Genomic DNA, 22,311 nt, shown 5'->3' with positions numbered 1-22,311 from the left:
CTTTCTTTCATTCTTTTCTTTCCACTATTGTGAACTGAACCCAGAACTTTCACACTGAGCTACATCCTCAGCCCCTTTTTCATTTTTTGAGACTAGGTCACACTAAATCACTAAGTTGTCCAGGCCAGGCTTGAGCTTTCCATCTTCCTGTCTCAGCCTCCCAGCATGCTTGGGATACAGGCTTGCATTACCAGACCCTGCTAGCCTGGTGTCTATTTACCAGCGAAGATATCACCCTCCAGGACTTTCCCAATAAGTAACTGGTCAGAGAGAAAGAAGTCTTTAACTAACAAACTGGGGACCCAAAGTAAATCTGTCAACATCTCGAAACTCACTTATTTTCCTTATTTGGTAGACTTACTTCAGTCCTGTGTTTTCGCAGCTGGTGATGTATGTTGGTCAGGTAGCCAAAGACATCTTGAAGTGGCCCCGCCCCTCCTCCCCTCCCGTGGTGAAACTGGAAAAGAGAGTAATGGCTGAGTTCGGGATGCCATCCACCCACGCCATGGCAGCCACCGCCATTTCCTTCACGCTGCTGATCTCCACCATGGACAGATACCAGGTAAGGCAACCCGACTCCAAACAATGGTTCTGTGAGCACAGGTGCAATGCACAAATTTCTCTTAAGAATGCTTTGAGGGACTTTAAAGCTTGTGAGTAAGAACTAAGGGGAAAGGAAACCTCTTGAGCTGTTGTTGACAATTTCTTCCTTAATAAAGTGACCATATGATTCAGCACTCCAGCAGATTTGCTGGGAATGAAAGTGGGTACCATTAGTAATCACATCAGGACAGCCAGTGGATCACAGGCTGCCCAGGTGACCTACGTGTGTCACCTCCCTCCCCCAGGAAGCATTTTTATGCTGAGCTGTGCTGAGACAGACTGCAATTGTGCTCTAACTCCATTCGCAACAGACACAAAGCGTTTCTGAGCCTGGAGAATGATCCTGCGGGGCAGAGATGATTCCTCCAAATCCCCCTGCCAGACTCCCCAGGGCCTGGGGCGGGAAAGAGTCTGCACCCCAAATTACCCTCCAAGGATGCCTCTGCCCTGCTGAGGGCTCAGCCGTCAGAAGTGATGGCTCCAAATTGTTTCAGAACTTTCTAAATGACAGGAGATTAATAAATGTTGAAAACAGAACTTTACTTACTATCTGCTTAGATGCCAATTATAATACAACTTTTTAAAGTTGGAGTACTACTTCGGTGAAGGTTTTTTTTTTTCTTTTTTGCATTGTTTTCTTCTATTTGAGACATGCTGCTTCAATTTTGTGCTTAATTTCATTTATTTTGCCGTTTAGCTGTTGGAAGTTTTGTCTTTTACGAAATCCAGCAGTCTGATAGGTGGATGGCAGTATTGTTTCGCCCTTCCCTTTTACCCCAAGCATCAAGAAGTGTGTATTCTGCATTATGCAGAGGGGGGGCCTGAGCCTGAGGTGGTGGGAAGAGGTCAGGACTAGTGCCAGGCATCTGCTCTGCTTCTTAGCCTTCTACCTGGCCCCCTGGGGTGACCTGCATTCTCTAATGATACAGGGACTCTTATAAGGGTTTATCCAACCAGATATAATCATGACCGTGTAAGTCATGACAATGACTTACTTAAGTGCCATGCTAGGAGTAAACAGTGTCTGAGCTCTCAGTCCGGTCTGGATTATCAAGATGCAGACCTCTGGGCTCTGCAGTACGCTGGGTCACCTGTCCCCCTGTGACATGGTGGGCTGAGTGCCAGCCTGCCTCTGTGGGGCTGCTGTCTGCCTCTCTGTGAGCATGCTAATGTTACCAGGAGAAAAAGCAGTAAGGAGAAGCAGGCTGTAGGAATGAAGTAAAAACAACCACAGTGATGACAGCCACCATTCACACACTCATTTTTACAATTAGTACATGTTTGTGACACATAGTGTTTACATTCCTGGTGAGGAGTTGGTCCATGCACATAACGCATCTTAACTCCTTTTTCATCCCCTTTCCTCTCCCTGCCCCGTACCTCCAGCTCTTGATCCCCTTCCCGCTTGAGAAAGACCTGATGTCCCTGTGTCCTATTATCTAAATCACTTATTCCTCCCTAAAGAATTCTTTCGGTCACATGACGCACTGATTTTCATGAGGCCCCGGTTCTACTGTCAGTTTCTTTTCTGTTTGATTTTGAATGATAAATATTGTAATGTTGAATTTATTGAGGCATCAGGAGATTAGTGCAGTCCCTTTGGCTCCTGCCATTACAGATGGTGGCCCTCAGCTTCCAGGCATTAATTAGTATGGCAAGCTGCTGGAGTGTGTATACCTTTTTTGACAGACTCTGCGTTTAGCGACTTAGGTTATTTTCTAATACACAGTTCTAAATATGTATTTACTTGAGCCAACTGGCCCAAATGTAACTTCAAAATACATGAACTCATTAATTTTTAGCAGCTTTTGATTCAAATCTGAGATGCAGTCAGTGACAAACCTTAAGAGAAGCTGGGCATGGTGGCACACGTCTGTAATTCTAGCTACTCAGGAGGCTGAGGCAGGAGGATCCCAAGGTTAAGGCCAGCCCAGATAATTTACCAAGACTGTGCCTCAAAATTTTAAAAAACTCTTAAGAGAAGATATATAACCCAGTGTTTTTATACTCGCGTATTACCTGTGAAACAACACACCGGACTTGGAAGCCACGGCTTTGGTTCTAACTCTGTCACTGATTGTGGGGAATCATTTCTCTCCCCTCCCCAAGCCCTGGCTTCTGCTGTGGATCAAATGGAATGATTGAGGGAAAAGCCTCTTGTGACAAAGTTCAATGCTAATGTAATTTATTATCGTGATTAGGGGAGCTGAGAATAGAACGTATTTCATAGGATCATGTGAAGATGAAGTGGCAGAGGAAAACAAAGTACAGACAGCGCTCTATTTGCTCTGTTTTCATCACTGTGAAATAGCACAGGGGCAAGTGGATCACAGATGCCTTCAAGCAAAAGGGTTATAGCTCTACATCGTGTTTACAAGCAGAGTCTCAGCGTTCCTTATGTGGCTCAGCACAGGCCAGAGTGCTCCAGCTGCTATTTCTGCTCAGAAGCAGCCTCAAGTTTCACGGAGTCTAGACTCTTGCTTTGACATCTGTACACCCCTTTTTAACTTGGACTCATTTTTCTCTTCAGAAGGAGAGGCTATTTATTGAGACTTTTAGACTATAGCACTGGCCCATTACATTGCTTTTTGGTCAAACAGTTTATTTTTCAAGTTCTAACTAAAGACTAGATAAAACTAAGAATTATTTACTGCAGCACAAATGCCAGCACGGGAGTGGTGGTGAGGAGTCTTGAAACCAAGCTCTGCTTGTCGTTCGCCTGTTTAGATGCTGGGAAATTCTCCCACAGCAGTGCTCCTGGCACCTTGGCCTTCCCTTTCGTCTGTTGCCCTATGTTTGAAATGTCAGGTAGTGGATTGCTGCTCCAGGGTATGGGGCAGACTGGGAGTGACAGTGTAGTGAATCCTTACCACCTATGCTGCCACATCGTAGGTATCTGCGCATGTTCTAATTTCCCATTTTCTCTTCTCCCCCCCACAGTACCCTTTTGTGTTGGGGCTGGCGATGGCTGTGCTGTTTTCCACCCTGGTGTGTCTCAGCAGACTCTACACTGGGATGCATACAGTCCTGGTAAGGCTGTGTGGGCAGGGCGCCTGGCGACTGAATAATTGCACTCCATTTGTCTTCCTCATGCTATTTATTTATAAAATCATTTGCATATATACAATGGACCCTCGAGTTACAACTGGCCTGCCATAGGAACAACATTGGGTCATGACCAGAATTTTAGTTTTAACTTATGACCAAAGTCTTGAGTTATGACCAGATTCTGACCACTTGCGCTTCCAGATGGTCTCAGATACAGATTTAACCTTTAAAGAGTTCCGGCAGGAACATTACAGCATCCTTTCCTGTATGAGGTTAATTGAGAAATCATGGGCCAAAGGCTCTCTAAGGACACTGAGATCCACCTGGGTACCGGAGAGAGACTTTGAAGGCCGTGTGGAGGAGCCTGAGCCTTCAACTGACAACTTGAGTTACAACCCGCTCTCGGGAACAAATTGAGCGCGCAAGTCAAGGGTCCACCCTAATTATATTTCTCCCCTGATGAGGGAGTTCAGTGATTACATCAGGATGCTCGCATAGAAACAGTGGTAAAATGTAAAGATCCCGAAGACTTGACCAATGGCTTGGATGACAAAGGGGACCTAGCTAATTTCTTTTCCCATTGGCTAACTGTGGATGCAACAAGCAACGTGGAACACTCAGAATCAAGGATGTGGGTGGACGCAGCAGTCACTGCGGTCCTTGTGAAGTTGGGGCGGAAATGCGTAAGTCTTCATGGCTTCACATGCTAAGCCCCTGCCAATCAGAGGCACCTGGGCCCTTGACTTCTCTCCTCTGCATGCTGTTTTAGTCTGGAGGTAGTGGAGGGAACAGGGAGACACATCCCTGGTTAAGAGGTCCTTCATCCGTTCTTTTATTACCTTAGGAATTTTTTTCCAGGGCTGCCACAGTGAGCACAGTTAAAATCCCTTGAAAACTCCACTGTCTCATGCATCATCTGGTTGCACAGCAGCCGAAGAGCATAAAGTTGGCCTCGGTTAATCACAGGGTCGCTCATTACCATCACTGAAGAAGACTGCTTTAAAAACAAATGTGCCCTGTGCGTTTACTTCATTTTGACTGCAGGGCCCCAAGATTAACATTAGCCAAGGACCTTGCAAGGAGGCCACCCCTCCGGGACCTTCTTGCGTTGCTCCTCGGTGCCCAGAGTGGGTAATCCTAGAAAGGCGGAAGGGTGGTTACCAGGGACAAAGCAAAGGAGATGCCAACTGCAACGGGAGCCAGGGCCACCCTCGGATGACACAGGGAAGGCACAAAATGTAATGAATGCCCAAAACTCAGTATCTGAGGTAAACAATTTTAGTACAGCTTCTCCATTTTTGTTAGTGTATGTTTGTGCTGCACACTCATCACATTCATCTTGGGGAACCGGTGCATCTGCATTCGCATCATAATCACTTTTTCTTCCCCTTCTCCCTGCCCTCATGTCTCCCTCACCTTCCTATCTCCACACAGTCAACCTCCCTATTTCCTATCTGCCTCTCATTTTGCTCTTTAAATTCTTTCTCTTTGGGGTTTCTCACAGAAGAGAAACCACGTGATATTTGTGTGTCTGATTTATTTCACTTAATAGTATTGTGGTCTCAAAGTGCATCCATTTTCTTACAAATGATTCCTATTTCTCCTTCTCCATGGCTGAGTAGTACTCCATCGTGTACACATATCACATTTTCTTTCTTTTTTTTATTTTATGGAAAAAAGGTAAAACAGAATGCTATACCACAATCCTAAGAGATAACAAGAGTTAATGCATTGCATATTGTCATCTTCAAAGTAGTTACTCAGAGTAGAAGATATGGGCACAAAAACTTCTCCAATCGATATTAGCATGAACCTTCCGCATCAGTGAACTAAGAGACACTAATAGTAGCGCTAACTTGCATTTTTCTCCATTTTGCTTTCCTTCCTTTCCCCTTTGACCCATCCTAGTTTTGGTATGCTACATGCCAAGGTGTATCTTTGCTCATTTCTTCCCTGGTGAGGAGGGCACTCCCGGTTTGCTGCACAGTGTGCCGCATGGCAAGGCGGTTGTTTCCAAATCCACCTGCGGATTTCAAGGTGGAATTCAGAACTCTTAAGGGTGACTTCCCTGGGGCTACTTTCTCATTTCTATAGTATTTCATAAAAAGGATCTTGGACACTCAGGTTAAAATTAAAACCAAACTAAACACAAGAATGTGGAGCTACAGAAGTGAACAAAGAGCACACAAAAGCCACTTCAATAAAAATATGGCTACGTTTTTCTTTTAAAAGTGGCTTATGGCGATGGAGAAGCAGATATTTGTGGGAAGATCATCTCTCATTCAGATGGAAGGAATCAGCACAGCCTTTCTCTCTCGTTTTGTTTGGTTTGGTTTGACCCACTGAACTACAACTCCAACCCTATTTGTTTAGACGGGGTCTCACTATGTCTCTAAATTGCACAGGCTGTGCTGGATTATGATCCTCCTGCCTCAGCCTCAAGAGTGCAGATTACAGGCCCGCACCACTACCATAAGGTACAGCCATTCACTGTGGAGCATCTAAGCCAGAAGAAGTTGGCACATCGCATCTATTCCTCCCATCCCTGTCCCATTCCACTGTCAGATCCCGGAACTTCTGTCACACACATGATTGTAGTTGATGTGGATTTTGGATCCTGACTTAGGCTCAGGCCCAGTATGAGTCAGGCTGCAGCACCAGAGCATGGCTTGGGACACCGTAGTACATAATTTCTAGTAGCAGAAGGCAATGGATGGACTATGGGAAGGAGAGAGGAGTTATTATTTAGTGGGTGTCAAGTGTCAGGAATACAAGATGAGAAAGAGGTCTGGGGAGAGGTGGTTCCTCTCACATGAGGAGCCTGGAGTAGTTGCACGGGTGATGCCTGCACAACCCTGAGAATGTACTTCCTACTGGAGCCCACAGTACTGTACAGTATGGAGTGGTTAAGATGGAGGATTTTATGCTATGTGTATCATCTTACTCACTTTCTTGTCACTGGGACATAAAGCCCAACACCCACAACTGAAAGGAGCAGAAGTTAATTTTGGCTCATTGTTTAGAAGTTTGAGTCCTTACATGGTTGGGGGCAGGGCTTGGGCGGAGGAAAGCTGCTCGCCTCACAGCAGCCAGGAAGCAGAGGGAAACGAGGTGCCGAGCAGGGAAAGAAACTCTACCGGGGGGAGGGCCACAGTGGGCCACCTCTGCTGGCCAGACCCCACCTTCTAAGGGCAAGTCAGCCAGAGCGCCCTCGTATTCCAGCCCCCTTCCAAATCACAACATACTTCACTATTAATAAAGCACGTTGCTTATTTATAATAAATATATGCTGTTTTAAATTTAAAATTTAGGCTCGAGAGGTGGGTCCCGCACGCTGGTCCTTGTTCACAGCTTTCTAGTTGATTTGATAGTGCAGTCAGAGCTGAGTGTCATGAGTGGGGTGAACGTCAATAGTCCTTTACCTCTGGGCAGGGGCAGGCACCTGAACACAACCTGATTGGAAGGTGGCAGGAGGCTGGGGGCGGCTGGGTAGGCACCCACTGCGTGTTGTCAGGCACAACACAGGCCCCCAGTCACACGGGGCTGTGAGGCTCACAGCACGTACGTCTGCCATCCAGCTGGCAGCCGGCTTTACATAAACACTTCTCAGTGCAGAGGCAGAAAGACAACTCCTGAGGAAAATAATTTATCGCACCCATGCAGGCAATCCTCCTTGTCAGCTGTGTCACCACCCCGACCCTGGCTGCACCTCAGGGAAAGGCCTCTCTCTCTCTTCTACCAACCAAGGAGGCTATGTGAGAAAGATATAAGATATGATGCACACCCCGGCCCTCCCTTCCTACATAGGTGTTAGCCAGGAAGTCACCAGACTGAGTCCATCCAGCTCCCACATATAGCCCAAAGCTGCTCTTACACCATGGCCGGAATATTATTTCCAAATCTGAGCACGCTGCTTATGCATGGAGGAGATGCATCTATCTTCTGCAGGACATAGGTTATGACAGAGTCCAGTCGCACCTGACAGTCAGCCGTGTGTGCCCTCAAGGGGAAGGGGACTTTAAAAGAAGCCAGCGGTGTTATGTCAAAACAAGGAGATAAAGCATCCTTGAGTGGCTGAAAGTACCACTCCTGGGCTCGCACTACTCTGGGCTCACCACTGAGGCTGGAACAAAAGTTTGAGGTAGGAGCAAAATTTTGAGGTAGGAACAAAATTAAGCATTTCCTTGCTTAAACCAGTTTATTTTTAAGTTTTATATTTCCCACAGTGAAAAGCATTCAAAGCGAATCAGGGATGTACAAAATCAATTTATTCATGTGTGACTTCATGTTGTCTTGGTTATCTCCTGGAATTCAAGACAGTTAGTCTAGAAAACTTAGCCCCAGGAGGGGCGAGAAACAGGGTGGCTTTTCCTATCACAGAGCTTTACTAGCTCTGAAACAACTCTCAGGCTGATGAAGGTGAGATGTTTGGGTGGACCCAGCACTCCCTCTACCAACTCAAACCAGCATAAGCTTACAGGGAAATTTATGGGTTTTTAATAACCACAGCATGAGAAGGTCAGGAGAAGAGAGGGACCCCAGGTCTTGACCTTCACCAGAAGCTTCTTACTCCCTCTTTCCCAAACATGTCCTCACACGATGGATTTGTGCTCTCCACTGTCACTCTGCCTGAGGCCGGACCAGGGCGCTCTGGGCTCAGATTCTGTCTCTTGTGCTCCTGAGAGGACCGAGTGAGGAGTGTTTCCAGAGTGATCTCTAGGGGCTGGGGATTTAGCTCAGTGGCACAGTGCCTGACTGGCAAGTGCAAAGTCATGAGTTCGATTCCCGGTACTGGAAAAAAAAAAAAAAAAAACAGAGTGATCTCTAATTGGTTAAGACTCCAGTGCTGCGCCAGTGCTGCCCCAGGGGTGTAGGCTAGCCGGGCTAGGAGCCAGCCTGCTTGGGTAGGGCTGTGACTGGCAGCAGGGTTAAGGTTAGAGCTGGCACACGGGAGTGGCAGTTCTCCAGAATAAAGTACCACTGGTTAAGAAGAGGGGAGAGAAAGCCCCAGTGGTACACTGTCTCCTGCTACAGCACGGCATCTTCCAGTCCTTTCAAAGGCTCAGAAACTGGATGTAATGTTATGTTTGTGTTTGTGGAGAAGGAGTGGGCAGCAGATGAAGAGGGCTGGTCACACTCTATTTGTGATGCCCTGAATCATTCAATTACATCGTGCCGATTGTAAAGCCTTTGCCCGATAAAGAATCATCCCAAATATATTAACAGTAAAATTAGCCAGAATGTGCATTGTTAAATTAATGGATATGAAAACTATGAACACATGGTGAGTGGTTTTTTTCCCCCCCATTATTTTGATGTGAACTAGCTGAAATGTTGTTCTGTTTCATTGTCTCCAAATGGTTTGATCTGTGGATAATTATGTAAATATTAGGTTTTATTTGCTTACTCATTTATATTTTTCCCCCAGTATTGCTTTAGTTTTGGTTGGAGTTGGAGAACATTGAAAAGGCTTCTCAAATATTAAATTATCTGCAGACCATACAAAACTCTGTTCTGGCTTTGGACGACAGCATTTTTTGGTTTGTGTTTCAAGTTGTTTGAAACCACTTAAAAAGAAAAAAAAAGAATCTTACTTTACAGTGCCTTGCTTAACATGAGGAAAGAGCCAATTGTAATATAAATTATACCCTCGCAAGCATTACTTTCTGTTATACCCTACTGGGTGAGTTTGTTACTGAGATAAAAGGGGACTTGGGTTGTGTTTCTGAGCATCAATCACCACGTTATTATGTCCATTGTTTTCTCTTTACCCTGGAGACAAAATATTTTTACCCTTTCATAAAAATAGAGAATTATTTCTGGTTTCAAAAGTAATAAGCACCCATGGTAAAACATTCAAACTCTCTTGTTTTTAAAGATTTTTTTTTTTTTTTTAAGCAAAATAAGTCCTTACTAGTTAACCACTACAGGAGAAGTTGGGACAGGGGTTCCTTTGGAGGGAAACTGAAGGCATTTCATGCGTCTGTATGCATTGAATCAAAATTAGGACTTAGCGCTGTTCCTCAGGAGTACTGCCTGCAGCGTGTGTCCCTGATAGCAAACACACACAAATGGATTTTTTACCTCCTGTCCCAATGCTATCTAAAAAACCAAGACTGGGGGGTAGAGATTGTGTGTTGTGGAAGAGTGGGATGAGCAGGGCTCTGGATGTGCTTTAAATCCAGAAAGGACCTGTGTGGATGTGGATGGGGCAGGGACTCCTGAAGCTCTGGCTGTGGCAAGTAGACAGGAAGACTAGCTTCTCAGAGTAGGTGCCATGGGGGCCGGGGGGCTCATCTCAGTGAGCAGGACTCAGCAGTGTCCCCTAAGCCCCGTATTGTCCAAGACAGAGCTCTGGGTCATGTTGGGAATGCGCCCACTTCATCTAAATAAATAAAAACATCCAGGGGCAGAGCCCAGATCTGAGGTCTGGCATTATAGTGTGTCGTGTTTGTGTTCCCAGGTGAATCCCAGATACTGGTAAAATAAGCAAGAATAAGGAATTCGATAGACTTTCCATGAGAGCCCACCTCTGAATATTTCTCTTATCAGGCAGTCGTGTTTTCGATTATACGGTGTGCCGCAGGTTTACGGAAGGGTGAAATTTTTCTGCATGCTTATTGATGTCTCTCAGTGGAAAAAACACTGTCTTTGAAATTTGGGAAGTTAACTTTTGTAAAAACAACTCTGACCTTTCATTTATTTACACCCTTTTAAAATTAAACTGATAAGAATTAAGCTGTCTTTAATCTTAACCAGTAATACTGGCAATATTTAAATCATTTTTACAAAAAGATTCACATCTTTGGCTCCTTGGGTAAATATGTATACCAATTTTTTCCCTTGTGTTTGCTTTTGCTTAGCACATGCGCAGCCCTGGGTTCCACCCGCAGAACCACAATGAATGAACGAACAAATGAACAAATGAATGACAGTGTTGAAAAAAGAATTGAGAAAAGGAATATTCTCATAAAGGACTTTTTTGTTTTCGTCGTTACTACTAGGGACTGAACTCAAAAGTGTCACACATGCTAGAATGAGCACTGTACCACTGAGCTGCATCGTGGCCTGTTTTATTCTATTTTGAGACAGGATCTCATTAAGTTGTCCCAGCTGGGCTAAAACTTGTGATCCTCTTGCTTCAGCCTCCAGAGTCGCCAGGATTACAATCATGTACCACCAGACCTGGCTCACAAAGAGATCTTTTAATACAGTAGGTACCAAAAACAATAAAACGTATGATGCATACATTTGACCTAGGAATTTTTTCTAAAAGCTTGCCCTAAAGAATAATTTAAAAAATCATAGAGACGTTCGAGTATGGTTGCAGTGTTATTTAAAACGGAGTGACATGGGAAACGACTTGAGGTATGACAGTAAGGATTTGCCCAATTAAACAAATGGGCAAGACATTCAGCTTCTTAGCATTCTGTAATCAAATATTTACTGATGTAGGGTTTTATTACTAATCTCTAACAATTGGAAACAACCCAGATGCTTTTCAACTGGTGAATATTAAACAAACTATGGTTACAACTCAGCAGTAATAAAAGGAGAACTAATGCCTGCAACCCCTCCTTGTATGGTTCTCCTGCGAATCATGTTGAAGGAAAGACGCCATGCTTGGAAGGCTGCCCGCTGTTTGATCCCATGACATCTGGAGTGACAAAGCTCCAGTGATGGAGGAAAGATCTGTGGTTGCCAGGAGCTGGGGGCATGGGTGGGCGTCTTGTCTGTGGGGGCAGCATGGAAGAGTCTTTGGAGGGATGATGCAGCTGACTCTGGCTGCTACCTGAGAGCACTTTGTCAAGATTCGTGGAACTGGAAGCCAAATGCAGTGAATGGTAGTGGGTGTAAATGCATCATTTATGCCATAAAACAGCAGTCCATGTGCACTTTCTCAGCAACAATAAAGGCAAGACTATGAATTTTCTGATCTTTACTTAATGTTAAATACAAATATTTTTTAATTTTTTTATTTTATGGGAAAAAACAATCTTAAAGCAAAATAATAGGAGAATAACAGTGGTTAATACATTGCATATGGTTATCTTCAAAGTGGTTACTCAGGGGCAGGTATATAGCTCAGTGGCATAAGCACTTGCCTGGCAAGCCTGAGGTCATGAGTTCGATTCCCGGTACCAAAAGAAAAAAAGAAACAATAGAAGTCAAAGTAGTTACTTGGAGCACAAGATATAGACATGAGAAATTGTCCAAACAATATTAGCACAAATCTTTCTTTCAGTGAACTAAGAGAAACTCGTATTAGTAGTATAACTATTTTGCATTTTTTTCCTTTCCCCTTCCTTCCTTTCTCCTTCCCCTCACCCCAGCTCCTCTTTCCTTTTTAACAGCTTCTTCCCATTTCACAATATCTATTGTACCTTTTAGACTTTATTTAGTCTTTCAGTTTCTCACACCAGGGAGACAATGCAGTGTTTACACATGTGAGTTTGATTTATTTCACTTATGAGTATGGTCTCAAGTTGCGTGCATTTACCTGTAAAACCCTCAAGTTTATCCACCTTTATGGCTGAGTAATACCCCATTGTATAAAAAGACCACATCTTTTTTATCTATTCCTCAACTGATGAACATTTGGGTTGTTTCTAAGATTCAGCTATTACAAATTGTGCTGCTATAAACATGAGTGTGCATATATCGCTGTGGTATGCTGTTTTAATTCTTCTGGGAAGATGTCTAGAAGGGGAATAGCTGGGTTGAATGGTACCTGTAGTCCTAGTTTTGTGAGGAATCTCCACACTGATTTCCACAGTGGTTGCACCAATCTACACTCCCCGCAACAGTGCAGATGGTTCCTTTATCACCACATGCCCATCAGCATTTGTTGTTGGTTGATTTCTTGATGATAGCCATTCTTTCTGGGGTGAGATGGAGTCTCAGTCTTGTTTCAATTTGCATCTCTCCAGCGACCATTGATGTTGAACATTTTTTCATGTATTAATTTGCTGTTTATATTTCTTTATCTGAGAAGTACATATTCATCTCAGATGTCGTTTTTGGACTGGGTCTTCCAGTTTGAGGGGCCTCATTTTTTCAATTATTTATATGTTCTAGATATAAGTCCTTTGTCTGAGGGATAACTGGCTAAAAATTTTTCCCACTCTTTGGGTTGCCCTTTCACTCTGTTGGTGATTTATTTTAATGTGCAAAAGCTTTTTGATACGATGAGATCCCAGTTGTTGATCCTTTGTAGCATTTCCCGTGCAACCTGGACTTTGTTCATGAAGTCTCTACCTACACCTGTGTCTTTAAGATTTCTGCCTATTTTCTCTTCCAGGAGACTTAGAGTTTCTGTTTTAAAATTTAGATCCTTAATCCATTTTGACCTAAATGCAAATATTTTTATTTCAGTCTGTAGATTAAAGAATACTTAAGAGATATTTTCAAAGCCCCCTAGGTCACAGTACATTTTAGTGTATACATATCATTTAGCAGTAAGAGCAAGCTATGATATAGGTATATGGTTGGTATATTCATGTCCATTTGTCTTATTAAATTGTGAGTCTTTGAGGGTAAGAATCTCATTTTCTTCACTTTTTTATACCCACCTTCACCCCAGTTCCTAGCAGGGTACCTGGCAATAGGTACACAGGAAATATTAAGTGGATTGCAACCACTATTATCTGTCATCTCTTGATAGATCTACTCGTCTCCCCTCATTTCTTTGCACTTTGTTGAGTCAGATTTGACAAGATTCACCCACTTGTCTAAATACTGCATTTACCATGGGAGGCCAGGTCAGATCATATGGCTAATTTTTTCAACTTTATTTTGTTTTGCCTTTGAGAATAAATTGTCACTCATGAAAAACGTGACCTGAAGCGTCATGCAACAGCAAACACCATGCAAGCAGGGGCACTCACTTTTGTACCGCTAAAGCTCCAAGAATAAGTTGTGGAAGGCACAGAGACATCTGAGAAGTGGTCCTGCCGCAGGGGGCCAGCGGTGTGAGACTCTGAAGCTCTCTGAGGGACCAATTCTTAGGAGAGAGAGAAGACTCCTGGCAAGAGTTTCTCAAGACCTGCTTCTCTATGCCTTGTAGTCTCATCTGGTAAAAGAGACCGTGAGTTAGCCAGGATGGAGAAGGAAGCTCCTCAGTCCCTAGAGGGCTGAGAATTTTATGAATATGGATCCTGATATCTGGTTCTTAGGCTTAGTGCCTAGAGATTAAGGAGCAATGTTGGAGGACAGGTGTGGTGGCACACGCCTTTAATCCCAGCACTGGGGAGGCCGAGGCAGGAGGATGACTGTGAGTTCAAGGCTAGCTTGGGCTACATACTACCTAGTGAGACCCTGCCTCAAAAAACAACAAAAAAAGGACAAGACATGTGGGATCTAACCCTAGGATCCTCACTTTTTTTTTGGTTCAACATTAAAAAAGGATTTTTTTTAACTCTTAAAAATTTTTTGATGTGAACCACTCACAGAGAAAAGCACGCAAATAATAAATGTGCAGATGAATTAATTTTCACAAAGTGAACCCACACACACGGTGAACACCACTCACATTAGGAAACAGCATCAGCGACAGCTCAGAGGTTCTCCTATGCCGTCCACCCTGCCGCTCCCCCAAAAGAACACACTCCTCACCTCTGCGGCGCCACAGGCTGGCTGAACTTCACATGCTGTCATTGGAATCACATAGTGTGATTTCTTGTTTTGAGCTTCTTTAACTCACTCTTCTGTTTGTAAAGGTCACCCATGTATGTAGCTTTATTTATTTTTTGTAGGTTTAGTTCATTAACTTTTAAGGTATAGTACCCAGTTGCATGAATACGCCACACCTCCTCTCTTCTATTGATGAATACTTGTGTTGTTTCCAGTTCTAGCCTGCTATACGATGCTGCTCTGATCTTTATTTCAGAGAAAATGTATGTTTCATTCTTGAGTATGATTGCTGGGTCAGAAAGGAGGCCCATCTTCAGCTTTGGTGTCTACCATTGTAGCAGTTTTCCCAGAATTGTGCCAATTTGCACGCTTACCACTAGTTTGTGGAATTTCCAGTCCTCACATCTTTGCCTGCACTTGTTCGTGTCACTTTCATTTTAGCCATTCTAGGAGGTGTGTCTTAGTATTTCATTTGGTTTTCTTTTATGTGAATAATGGCGTCTGGGCCTTTCTCACATTTTTATTGGCCATTTAGGTCTCCTCCTTTGTCGGGGATACCCGGTAGGCTTATACCCATTTCTTACTGGATTATTTGTCTTGGTTTTACTGACTCATCACTGATCATATATAGCTATGTGAATTTCTTTTCCCACATTACGTATTGCTTTCTCTTCCAATGTTTTTGTTTTGTTTGTTTTATTTATTTTATTTGTGGTACTAAGGATCAAACCAATCCTTAGTACCACTGAGGGCCGTCACACTGAACGACATCCCTTGGCCTTTCTAAATGTTTTTATTTTGATACTGAGTGTTGCCCAGGACAAGAAATGTGGCCTTAGTCTCCACAGTGCTGGGATTCCAGGCACACACCACATGTCATTGGAGTCACTTGGTGAACAGAAGCTTTACATTTTAATGCAGTCCGATTCATCGATCTTTACATTGTGGGAACAACATGTTGCATCTTGTTTAAGATACTCTTCCCATCACAAGGTCATGAAAATAGTCTTTCATATTTGAGAAGTTTTATCATTCTTCTCTTCTTACTTATATCTACAACCTGCTTGGAATTGCTTGTGTGATTTATTTTTTATATATGAATATCCAATTTATGGAGCACCATTTGTGGAAGGGATGATCCTCTGTGTGCTGAAGTAGCAATGTTGTCATAAATCAAGCAGCTGTTTCTCTCTATATGCACACTCTGTGCTCCTTTCCCATTAGCGCACTTATCCATCTTCATGCCAGTACCACTGTCTTATTTACTGCAGCCTGGTAATCAGTATTGATGTCAATTGTAAGTGCCCTCTAATTTCATAGCCCTCTAAAATCGTCTTTGCTATTCTTGGTCCTTGGTGCCTCCATATAAATTTTGGAATCAGCTTGTTGTGTTTCCAGCATTGGACCATGAATCAGTCTCAAACTCGAGATTCAGTCACTTCTGATAAGCCTGCCTCCGAGGACTGTATGAGTCTTTGAGGGGACATCCAGACCCAAACCATAATACGTGCCATACTCTCTACTACATGTGTGAAAACCAAGGGCCCTGGTACCTCAACCCTGTAACCTTGTGCCTATTTCTCTATTGGAATAAACTTAAATGGCTTTGCCATCTTCTCACTTGACAAGGTGAAAATCTCTGTACTTGAGATGGTCTGGTGTCATTAAAGAGAGAACATACCCTATCTGACTTCCCTAGAACAGTCTGCAGCGCTGGACTGGTATTTTTAAATCTCCAGAAGTATCCAGTTCTTAGGCAGAGAGCTTCAGGGTACTCCAGGGATCCAGGCTCCAAGGCTGCAAGACAGCGTGCCCAGGGACAGTGACAAACAACAGGGCTAGATTTGGTTTTCCTCTGAATATGAGAACCCAGGTCACCAGGTCTACAAAAAAATTTCAAATCTGTCTTGTGTCTCCATGCACTAACATTACTATGTTGGAATATCACTGTAGGACTTTTAAGGCTCTAATATCACTGTTGAATATGGCATGAATATAATTCAGAAGTTTTTATTTGTGTTACTAGAAAGCACGCCAGATGCTCAGACACACCACACTTCGCAGGAAGACCCCACACTGGCCTGTGCTATTAGCAAGGTGAGGTGGACTTCCAGAATTCACAGGTGTGACCTCCTGACCCAGTCCTCAGGGTTACCCGGAACTTTTCAGAAATGCAGACTCTCAGGTCCCCCACCCTGAGCTCCCAGATCAGAACCTGCATTTTAAAGAGCTTTCTAGTAGACTTAAATGCAAGACCCAGTGTGGAAAGCACGCTGGCCATCTACACACACATCCATCCTGCAAATACAGGAACAATACCAGTTAAATCTCCGCCTGCACGGACCTGCTTCACAGTTCTGTTCCCCTGAACACGACTCTCTCCTGTTCTCTTGGGGCTCAGGGGCCTCTCTGCCCACCCAGACGTGAGAAACATGGCCTACAGGCTTGACAGTGTCTTTTGTGTCTTCTAGCAGCTCGCCCTTCCCTACACCTGTCATTCCTGCAAGCTGCTTACCAGTTGTCAAAGAGAGTGTTATAACCTGCCTAGAAGCTGGTGTGCTCCAGTGTCATTATCCTACAGCCTGCCAAGCTGCCACTCACCGCAGTTAGAATTGTTCATATTATTGTGAATTATGGGTGGAGAAATTGTGTTGTTTCATAAAGATCTGCTGTTTGGGCTTGTTGGAGTCTGTAAAGCCATGACAAGTGAGTGATTCTTTTCTAAATCATGCTGTGTAAGGAATAAAGTGTAAACACATATAAAATACTCTAATATCTTTCTAGTTAATATTTAGATTGTAAAAAGTATCTAATAATACCTTATGATAGTGTCATCTTAAGGAACATAGTATCTGCCTTGCTTACCTTTTTAGCACACCAGTGCCATTTAAGGAGACTGTCCAAAGGAAAACAAGACTAAAACTGCAATCGTTATTTACATGGAATATACATATTCAATCACCTAAGCCAATTTTCTTTATGGTCACCTGAAAAAAACCCTAATGATCTACCTCCTAGAGTATCATCTTTAACTGGTAAAATTATAACTCTTCCAAATATAAAATGAATGTGTCAAAGATTTTATTCCACTCATTAATTAATGAAGTTTCCAATATAAGATTTAATGAAGGAACCAGAACATCCTATAGCCAATTTAATAAGGAACTATTACCTTAGTATTTCTGGAGTCTATACCAAGCAGCCTTTGCATTCTACCGGGCAACCGACAGTAACATTGCGGGTATCTCTTTCAATGAAAGACAGTTTTTTATTTCTAACTGGCCAGAACTCAGCCAGCTATCATGTCACTGCACTAAGTCTGAGGTTTTACTCACTAATAAATAGTGAGCTGAACAAAGTATTTTCCTCCTATAATCTTTAGGTGGTCTTTGCCCCCATATGATATTGAAATGAGGTTTTGCTTTGTGTCCAACTGTGGTGGATTGACAACTGGTGGTCAACTTGTAACCCCCAGCTGAAGTGAATCAGCGTGGCGCTGGGTGTGTGAGGCCCACTTGAGGATTGTTGCCGGCAGCATGAGAGGCAGAATGACAGAAGCTGTGGGGAAGCTGTTGGGAGCTGGTAGACGCTATTGGAAGCTGTAAGGAACTGTTGGTTCTCTTGGAGGAGCTTGTCATGCTGGCTTTCCTAATGAGCTTGGCTGTTCTCATCATCCAAGGAGGTCTGGACCTTGTTGCTGAGAATCACTTCGGTTCACTTTGGGGGAGCTCTGGTCCCCACTCTGAGCATCGCTTCCTGGCTCTGGAGGGGAAGATGGTACACTGCACAGTCTCCTGGAGAAGCTTGTCATGTTGGCTTTCCTGATGGGAACTCGGCTTTCCTCATCATTGGAGGAGCTCAGGACCTCACTGTTGCTGAGGATGGCTGTGATACCTTTCAAGGGAACTCTGGTTCTTACTTTGAGCACTGCTTCCTAGCTCCAGTTCAGATCCCTCAGCCTGCTAGCACAGATCCTTCATCCTGCTGGCACAGACTTTCTAGCTTCTGCCACTGACCTTTGGGCTCCCAGCCTGTGCTGGAATCTGTGGAACAGGCCTGCATGAGTCATTATCATGAGCTCTTGGGCTCCAGTTGGACTCATGGGAGGCATTATTATGAGCCCTAGGTCTTCAGCTGGACTCGTGCAGGACATTACCATGAGATCCAGGCTCTCAGCTGGATTTTTTGGTCTTTAGTGTGTGGCCAGATTTCCTGCACTATCTTTGTATGATTCTTTGGGAGACCGTTCTAAAATACTCTTTTAAAATATGTGTTCTGTAGTATATTGTCCCCTTGCAAAAGCCCAAACCACAACACCATTTCTGTACAATTTCTCTTAAGACACTTACAGAAAACCATTTTCTGTCAAGAATGTCAACGTAACTTCTAGTGAAGCTTTTGATAGACCCCCTTCCCAGATGGGCTTTTGTTCTGAAAGTGCAGAGGGTAAGAGCAGGCGCACTCTCTGCTGCCTGGTGTGAGAACTCCCGAGCCTCGGTGAGCTTTCAGAGCGTCTTGTTATAGCCTGGTCTTCACCTCCTTGGCTTTCCACGCCTGTTGATCCTAGATAAGAATGCTGCAACACCTACGGTGACTCTAGGGACAGTCAGGCCAGGCAGAGGGAGCTTCAGTGACAATGGCCACTCAAGGGCCCATTCATATCAAGGGATCCTGATGCTGTCCCTCCACCACGTGGCAAGGCACCGGCTTCCGCCTTTGACCAAGCTCTGTGGATGTGGATGTGCTTCATTAGAAAATTAATATTTTTGAGCTTCTGCATTCACTTTTCCTCGCCTATACAAATGCTAATTATGTAACTTGTAGGCTTCTCCCTGTAATCGTTGATATTCATATTCACGAACAATGTTGCCGCCCCCTTGCCATTCAGCTGCTATTGCATCTCATAGGCCTTGTTCTCAGAAATCAGCCTAATTCTGAGCTCGCATGGAAAAGAATAAATATTCTGAGTATGTTAACTAGGAAGCATTGACTGATCTCTAACTGGAGTTATTTTGTGGAATAACTGCCGGTTTTTGGTTTACTTGAGCTGTTTTAATGTCAGTGTCTGTTTGCATTCAAAGCATTCATGACATCTGCAAAGAAGCAGGTCTTGGCTTTTACTCTGCTCCCGGCTTCAGCTGGTCTGTGAAGGCAGCCAAGGGCAGAGAAGGCCCTTCACATTCTCAGCAGGGGACCCGGCAGAGGGGAAGATGCCAGAATCATAGAGTTCTCTGCATAAATAGTTCCAAGATCTGAATGCATTCTTTCCTAACAATTGAATGAATGGGTTTGTTCTGTCCCCTTCTTTCCAGCTAGCTAACCTTGTGTTGTGCTGGCCTGCTCAATAGCATTCTTCAGTGAAGATGTTTGGAAATCAAATGTAAATTTGTCGCAGTAAACTGCATATGGGAAAGTGAGGTAGGGTCAGAATTCAGAAACTTAGGGAGTTCTCAGGGTTAAGGGCTGCTGTTGAAATTTCCAGAGACAGTTACCAAAAGGAGGACTGTTCTTGTTTGCCTAAGAATAAGAACACTCTATCTCATGTGTTTATATAAGCATTTGCTAAACCGTGCTCTGATGCATGGGATGGCTCTATTGACATTCCTTTCTGAATACTTCCCATTGCCTGTCGCTGTGATTGTTTCCTGTAATGAGCTAAAGTTCAAACTTTTATCGAATATGAAGGTTTATAATTGAAGATGAGAATAAGTAGAAGAATCAAAGAGATTTCAATCCTTCTGCATTTTAATTTTGGGACATGCTAGTTTTGTGCAAAGGTTTTTTTCCCCCAATGCTGTTCAAGGCTGCATTTAAACCTTGGATAATCATTGAGTTGGTTATATTTCAAACAATGGGCCCCATGGGGGACGGGGGGGGCACACTGGCAGCGCATCTTATGTGCCTTTATTTTTATTGTTACTTAGGTCAGGAAGAAATGATACACTGATTATCGGGTACATACTTGAAGACGTCGCATTTTTTGTGTTGATAAGAAAATTAAAGAAATTGTTCCTACTTTAGTCTATTTTAAAACATTCTGGCTTTAATATTTCTATTTTTTAATCCTTCATTCCATTTTTATTATAACAAAAATAGTAGAAATTAACTAGAATTTGGAAAATACTCAGCATAGAGAAGATAATCATCTGTAGTATCTCAGCATAAAAAAACTCTTAATTTTTAAATTTCCTGATATTTTACCCATGCATGCAAATATATATTTATATAAAATAAGGATCAGTCTTTACACTCTGCTTGCTACTTCTCATTTGTGGCTATTGTGAAGCCATAAAAAATATGAGGTTGTAGACTTTTTCTCCCAGTATTGGAGATTGAACCCAAGGGCCTCACACATGCTAAGGAAGCTCTCTGCTGTGGAGCTACATCCTTAGCCCTTTTTATAGTTTGATTCTGGGACAGAATCTCACTGAGGTGCCTAGGCTGGGCTCAAGCTTATGAGCTTCCTGTCTCAGCTTCCCAAGGAAGTAGGGTTACAGACTGGGCCCCTAACCATGCCTGGCTAGAAATGTATCTTTTCAGATGGAAAATGTTCTTGCTATATTATTAAATAAGAAAACAGTATGCATTTTATGTCACTCTTGGTGTTAGCAGCTCGGCTACTAGATTTACCCCTTCCTAGATTCTTTATTACTATTCTGTATGCTCCATGTTTATGCTGCTTTTGCTTCCTTGTGTTCCCTGATTTTTATGTAAAGATGCATGTGTTTCTTTTGGGACTTAATTGATGCAAGTTGAAATAACCCAAGAATCACATCTCTATAGTTAAACTTTGAGAGCAGTTTTATTATCTTGTGATTATTTTCTTAGGATTGATTTCTAGGAGTAGAAAGACTGGGTCTAAGTATGCTTTATAGTTTATCTTCTGTGGAAAGGAGTTGTAGATTTGTTTTGTTTTGCTGGCAGGGTGAAAGGCATTTATTCTGTCACTTTTGCCTGTGTCTTTTCTTCACCATGGCTTTTGCACCATGATCTTTTACCCTGTCTTTATCTTTTTTTCTCTGTACTTCATCTCTTCCTATAAGCCATGTGCATTCTTCTCTCTCTCCTGTCTGTTCTGCACCCTCACATCCACCTGTGCAGGAGAGGGTGGTCCTTACACTGATGGCTTCTCCCACTTCTGCCTTTATTTCCTGTTACAATGTTGTCTGCCCTCCAGCTTCCCTAATCTATAAAATTGCTATTTCCGGGGGCTGGGGATTTAGCTCAGCGGCAAAGCACCTGCCTGGCAAGTGCAAGGTCGTAAGTTCGGTTCCTGGTACCGGAGAAAAACAAAAAAACAAAACAAAACAAAAAATTGCTATTTCCCCCTTATCCTAACGTACTGTGTTAACCATGGGGCAGCTCCAAAGAAACCACCTCCTACTTTTGGCTTTGCAAAAATCCAAACAGCAGATGCAATTTAAAGATGGACACTATGAGCTTTTATAGTTTCTGTGAGTTTAGGAACTTAGAAAAAACCAATGTAAAAAGTTGTTTTCAAATTTTTGAGCATTGACAGTTCTTATATTTAGATTGGTTTAAAATAATTTTATAATAAGAAATTTCAAACCCCCATGTTAGAAATCTCATTAGCTACGCTTCAAGTATTTTCCTTGCAGAAATAACTAAATGTCTTTATAGCAATATCACCTTTTATGGCTGAAAATCCAAGTATGTGGTTGGAGGGGAAAAAAATCTACACCAACAGTGATGCTGATTAAAATTATTTTTTGCCTCAAAGGTTGGGGCTCAAACGCTGTAGACTAAAATAGTCTGGTCTCCTGATGGACTGAAGATGAACAAAATTAGTTTATAAAGAATATTCCAACCAGATGTCAGGGAATTTGGTAACTGCAATTGCAAAGAAAGACAGAGGAAAGGAGGGCAAATTTTATTTCTGTATTGAAATGATGGATACTAAATATCACAGATATTCCAGATAAGAGAAAAGTACCTGTATTACATTTCCTCAGTCAGTGTAACTGAATGCCTGCTGCACATCAGGTACAAAAATAAGAGGTCTGAGGA

At 43.1% G+C, this 22,311-nt stretch overlaps 1 protein-coding gene across 2 annotated transcripts in view; it reads left to right on the top strand.

The window, feature by feature from the left end:
* Positions 1-22,311, top strand: part of Sgpp2 (sphingosine-1-phosphate phosphatase 2) — a 117,914-nt gene that overhangs the window by 86,726 nt on the left and 8,877 nt on the right. For both annotated transcript variants that reach the window (XM_005395497.2, XM_005395495.2), the window contains exons 3-4: positions 383-562; positions 3,544-3,633. In XM_005395497.2, coding sequence (XP_005395554.1) covers positions 383-562; positions 3,544-3,633 — 270 coding nt within the window. The remainder of the gene's footprint in view (positions 1-382; positions 563-3,543; positions 3,634-22,311) is intronic.

This window comes from Chinchilla lanigera, unplaced genomic scaffold (assembly GCF_000276665.1).
Source record: "Chinchilla lanigera isolate Chin_1 unplaced genomic scaffold, ChiLan1.0 scaffold00052, whole genome shotgun sequence".
NCBI classification, from domain to species: domain Eukaryota; kingdom Metazoa; phylum Chordata; class Mammalia; order Rodentia; family Chinchillidae; genus Chinchilla; species Chinchilla lanigera.
Note: the sequence above shows the minus strand (reverse complement) of the source record. Positions and strands in the feature narration are given on the sequence as shown.